This window comes from Sinocyclocheilus rhinocerous, unplaced genomic scaffold, assembly GCF_001515625.1.
Source record: "Sinocyclocheilus rhinocerous isolate Xijiao unplaced genomic scaffold, SAMN03320098_v1.1 scaffold148, whole genome shotgun sequence".
Taxonomy (NCBI): Eukaryota; Metazoa; Chordata; class Actinopteri; order Cypriniformes; family Cyprinidae; genus Sinocyclocheilus; species Sinocyclocheilus rhinocerous.
Window position 1 is genome coordinate 3,210,250 of NW_015653472.1, and position 5,935 is coordinate 3,216,184.

A 5,935-nucleotide genomic window follows, 5' to 3' on the forward strand; every position below is an offset into this window, starting at 1 on the left:
AGCGCCGTGCGCATTTTACTTTCACTTTTGAATTAGCGGCAGTTCAGCGTCAATTGCTTGAATGCAACCACAAAATACAACGTCAAACTCACTTTAGCCTATATATAAAACAGAACTTTTATTAACAAAACAAATAAAAATACACCATGCTATAGGGCAGGCTATGCCTAAATTAAAATAACAAATAACTTGCATAAAGTTTAAATAGGAAAACAAAACTGGAAATAGGCTAAGTAAACCTGTATAATATATAACCAAATAAATAATAAACGTAGAACGTTTATCATCAAAACGAGTAAGAAAGCTTGGAGGCACGGCATACACCTTGATGTCAAATAAAATAAATAAATGACACAAAGTTTAAATAAAGTAAGAATCAGCAAACAATGTGGAACCAATTAAATAAGAAACGAATGTTTAAAAAAAACTTCCAAAATCACCTTAGATAAACAGCAAAAGTCAACAGGCTTTTCAAAATCCAAAATACTGCCAAACAGGAGCTTTTGCATCTCGTTTTGAAACTAAATCATCCGCGATCGTCTTGTCGGTCTCACCTCACTCTTCTTGTCAGTCAGCTCGACTCACTCTCCTCACTGGAGAAATGAAACCTGATCTGTGATAGTTTAAATAGGTATACAAAACTGGAAATAGGCTAAGTAAACATATAATTAACCAAATAAATAAGAAACGTAGGACGTTTATTAGCAAAACGAGTAAGAAAGCTTGGAGGCACGGCATACACCTTTATGTCAAATAAAATAAATAAATGACACAAAGTTTAAATAAAGTAAGAATCAGCAAACAATGTGGAACCAATTAAATAAGAAACGAATGTTACCTAAAAACTACCAAAATCACCTTAGATTATCGACAAAATCAACAGGCTTTTCAAAATCCAAAATATTGCCAAACAGGCGCTTTTGCATCTAGTTTTGAAACTAAATCATCCGCGATCGTCTTGTCTGTCTCACCCCACTCTTCTTGTCAGTCAGCTCGACTCACTCTCCTCACTGGAGAAATTAAATCTGATCTGTGATGCGACTGTCGTTCGGCACGCTGCATTGAGCAGCCGCGTTCAGTTTTTAATTGTAGTGCCTGTTCTTTTACTGAACTAAATTATTTTTATTACTATAAAAAATCAAAACGACAGTGGGGGTCGGTGCCGCGGTGGGCATGTGACGTAACCGGTGTTGCGGCTTAACACCGGTATCACCGTCAGCACCGTCTATCGCGGCAAGCCTACTTAACTACATATTCAAAGATAGGTTACACAACTTTGAATAGCTGTGGTATATGGAAATGTCTGGGAGACTTCATTGAATCTATGTCTGTTTTAGTGTTGAGTTAGATGGAGGGGGTTAATGTATTTGACCATGTGAACCATATGTAAATAAACAAAAGGCATATGATCAGCAAAGAAAAAAAATGAATGAAAGAAAATACATATTACTATTGCAAAATAGTATTGTACTGTAAAATAAAAGAGGGTATTAATAATAAAAATAATAATGACAATGTTACCCAACATCAGTAAAATTACAATACTAATATTTAGTGCCGTCATAATTTCTTTGATTTCAAAGGTTCAACCATAGAGGTAACCACAGAAAATATTTATATTAATAAGATTATATATATTTTTTATAGATTTATACACTCAGATCTTAAAATATAATAAAATAAAAAATTTAATTGTAATATTTCAAAATATTAACATTTTCAATCAAATATATGCAGACTTGGTGAGCATGAAACACTTCTGTAAAAATGATGAACGGTAGTGCATATTGATAATAGTTTTGATTAATTAGTTTAAAGGGGTCATATGATGCTGCTAAAAAGAACATTATTTTGTGTATTTGGTGTAATGAAATGTGTTTATGCGGTTTAAGGTTAAAAAAACACATTATTTTCCACATACTGTACATTATTGTTTCTCCTCTATGCCCCGCCTTTCTGAAACGCGTCGATTTTTACAAACCTCATTGGTCTGAAAAGCGAGGTATGCTCTGATTGGCCAGCTATCCAGTGCATTGTGATTGGCCGAATACCTCAAGCATGTGACGGAAATGTTACGTCCCTTACCATATTGTGATGCCTGCGGCAACCACATGTGACGACCCGCTGGACTCCGCTTCGTCCACAGTGAAAGCCGATCCGGCGCGAAGTTGATGTATTTCCTCAGCGACCAGCACAGATCAGCTCTAGGCATGACGAAGCGTATATCGTCCTCTTTTGGAAGACCAAACAAAGTAGTTTCGCTTTCACAACGAAGCACACAGCGCCTTCACGACATGGCGGCAACAACAATACTACAGCGAGAATAAAAGTTACGCCTTCTTTCTTTGCATGAACATTTGGCGTTATGCAAATCTTCCCAGATCGTGACATAGGTATGTGGGGGCGTGTTAGAACGAGCCGTTTTAGGAGGGCGTGGACGAGTCTTAACTTTTATAAAGAATATCTCTTTGGATTTGAGACTTTAGTCTTTGCAACTTTACAGATCTTCTTTATGCACCAAGAGCTTGTAACACTCCAAAGAGAAAGGAAAAATTGAAATCGCATCATATGACCCCCTTAAAATAATACTATAATGCTGACTGTAAAAGCATCATAACCCTTCATATAAATGACTGAAATAACTAATATATTCTAATAATAGGAAACAGTCCTCCATAAAATGCGCTGGACACATCTGAATATTTGGGTTAAACTGTTCTGGAACAGTGTTGTAAATACAACTTAACCACTGATTTCTAGTCGTGTCCTCTTTTGGAAGACCAAACAAAGTAGTTTCGCGTGTTAGAACGAGCCATTTTAGGTAGGTGTGGCTGACTCTTAACTTTTATAAAGAATATATCTTTGGATTTGAGACTTTAGTCTTTGCAACTTTACAGATCTTCTTTATGCACCAAGAGCTTGTAACACTCCAAAGAGAAAGGAAAAATTGAAATCGCATCATATGACCCCTTTAAAAGCCAAATATTTTTACTGTATTATGTGGTAAAAACATACATTACCCAGCATTTTGTGATCTAGAATTCACATTTTAACAAAACTTTAAAAAACAAATAAAAAAAGTAGTAATATATTACACTGCAATATCTACAATACAAAAAATACATGTAACAGTAAACAAATATGTAAATATACAATAAAATGTATTGTAATATGCAGGAATACACTGTACTATGTAAATATAAAAAAAACTAAACAAAAACAAAATCTAGAAACAGGGTGGTTTAATTTGTAGGACAGACTAGAAAGAATGAAAAAGTGGAGAGAGATAATGAGAAAAAGAATAGGGCCTTGAACCTTCATCCCATTGAACACAGAGTCTATAGTTCTTCAGAAAGACCAAAGACACTCATGCCACTGACTACTTGGCCCTTCTAAATATAACCATCAGTCTGAGAGAAGCTATAACTCACCAGCACGGGGGAACTGGAGGGGGCAGTGTTAGATTGGGGGGCTGCAGGCGTGGCCGAGGTGGCCTGAGGCTTTGGATCAGATGCTGTTGGGGCAGGGTTGGGTGGCACGGCTGCGACGGGGGCAAAGGTCACAGACGTCTCTTTATAGACCGGAGGCTCCACCTTCTCCGGTTTCTTCTCAAGGTGGTTGGAGCTACAAAACACAAGTAGGAAAACTCAGACACTAATAAAAACAAGATTCAGAATGCCAGCCATTTATAACAATCGCTTACCTGGAGGTCGCAGGATCAGGGACGTGAGCAGTCATCTTGGCTACAGGCTGGGTGGGCCTGGAGACAGTCTCCCCTGAGGCTGGGGCTGCGGGACTCACAGCAGGCTCTTTGTTTGAATCCTGTTGCTGGAGAGAAATAAAACAACAAGCAATGAAAAAAACAAAAAAACAATCAGAGTGGTGTGAAAACTTTTTATCTTATATTAACATACTTTTTCCCTATTCAGGCCCCGTACAACATCAGAGAGGCGGTTCTCCAGCACAGGCTCCCCCTGCGGACTGACAGAGCAGCCAGGCAGCGGAGGGAAGTTGGAGGCAGCCAGGTCAAACTTGGGGGGTGGTACCTTGACTTGAGACAGGGGAACTGGTCTCTGTAGAAACAAGCAAGAAAAAAAACAATTAAGGCGGCATAAATAGAAAGAGGTTTAACTGTAATCAGCAACACAATAAATAGAAACGTATTACTGTTGTGCGATCATCCTCTCGCCGCCTTCGAGTGCCTCTGTATGTCGTTCTCCTGAAACAAAAGATTAATACAAATTTACAAAATGTGCAATCTGATTTAAAATGACATTCTAAAAAGGTGAAACACGCCATAATTGCACTAGTTCACAAGGCTAAACTAAAATAAAATTAAAAGATTACATTTTGTAGGTCACATGGGATTTGGAAAGGAAGTAGGGCAGCAACTAATGACTATTTTGATCATTTATACACTACCATTTAAAAGTTTGGGGTCAGTAAGATTTTTTTTTGTAAGCCATTACTACCTTTATTCAGCTAGGACTTTTTAAACTGATCAAAAGTGACAGTAAAGACATTTATATTGTTACAATAGATGACATTCAGTATTAAGAGAGGAAAACCTGACAAACCTTCCACGTCCTGCCATGGTACCATCATCATTTGGATCATTGGAAGCTAGGTGTGGAAAGGATGAGTTGAACTCGGTGGATGACAGCACTGGCCCGGCGCTGGAGGGAGGCTGAGGACTGTGCAAACCAGACAGTCCATCCACAAGAGCAACCGGGGACACAGTGGAAGACAGACCATCATTAGCTCTCGTCTGAGGCTTCACATGGTTCCTACTCAAAGCAGAAACAGAAGAACACATGAGATTTGCTTCTATGTAACAGTGTCCATACAAACGTTTTTTGCTAAACATGTACGAGCATGGATGCAGATGATGGTCTCTCAAGCAACGGGCAGCATGCAATGGCTCCAAAACAAAAATGGAGACAAACAGGGAAATTCATTAAAACCAGTATATTTTTTCCTGCCAGTGAGCTTACATTGGCATCTATCACAATTGTATTTGTTTTTATGGTTTATTGCCTGTAGTAAACTCACTTCAGGCATTTAAATTAGGGCTGTAAATGGAGTAAAAAAATATAATTTTTTTAGTTAATACATTTTTAGGAAGTTAACATGTAATTTAATGCAACATTGCAAGAGCTAAAAATGTATATTTTACATTAATTCTGTCAGCCCTTATTCTAAATGTTTCTGTAAATGAATAAAACAGAAATGTTTAAACACCACTCATGAAGATCATTCAACATAAAAAGCTGTTAGTGTGATGATTTGAGTGTGAATATAATAGACAAAAATAATTAGTTAACAAAATTATGCACATGAGTAAAATAAACACAGGAAATGTAATTCTCTTTCTGACAGAAGTTGCACAATATGCATTCTGTGTGTCTGAAAGATAGTTTGAAGTAAGGCGATAATAATTGCAATAATTATTTTCTCCTATAACCCTCCCCCACTCGTTTGGTTAGTAAACCAGAATTTTGAGCTAGAGAGCTGAACACCAAAGCTGGTATTTTAGCTGTCTGAAGAGGATAGTAAAAATGGATTGATGATTGTTGATATTTGAAGTTTTTGAAGCTGTACCTGAAGGCATTTATTACATTCTTTCTTGAATAGAGTGGAACACTGTGGGAACAGTAAAAAAAATATGATCTACTGTAACTGCCTACATTCTTATACTACAGAAAAGAAGCTTGTACATGAAACTTTCTAACTTCTTGTATCAAATACAAAAATGGGAATGCAGATTTCAGACATCTTTTTACAATAGAGTACAACAGTGCCCATCCACTTTTTCAGCAGCCTTGGTTCTGGAAGTATTTTTACAGTAATTTCCCCCCAAAAAAAGTCGTCGTTAAAGAGTTCTAACAGACAAAAAAAAAAAAAAAAAAAAAAAAAAAAAAAAAGCTGTGAACAC

At 37.0% G+C, this 5,935-nt stretch overlaps 1 protein-coding gene across 1 annotated transcript in view; it reads right to left on the bottom strand.

Annotated features, from left to right (window-relative positions):
• LOC107716076 (la-related protein 4-like) overlaps positions 1-5,935 on the bottom strand; it is a 27,322-nt gene that overhangs the window by 8,973 nt on the left and 12,414 nt on the right. The window contains exons 11-16 of the mRNA XM_016522396.1: positions 5,602-5,643; positions 4,578-4,787; positions 4,168-4,219; positions 3,915-4,073; positions 3,704-3,828; positions 3,432-3,624 (exon numbers count right to left, since the gene is read on the bottom strand). Coding sequence (XP_016377882.1) covers positions 3,432-3,624; positions 3,704-3,828; positions 3,915-4,073; positions 4,168-4,219; positions 4,578-4,787; positions 5,602-5,643 — 781 coding nt within the window. The remainder of the gene's footprint in view (positions 1-3,431; positions 3,625-3,703; positions 3,829-3,914; positions 4,074-4,167; positions 4,220-4,577; positions 4,788-5,601; positions 5,644-5,935) is intronic.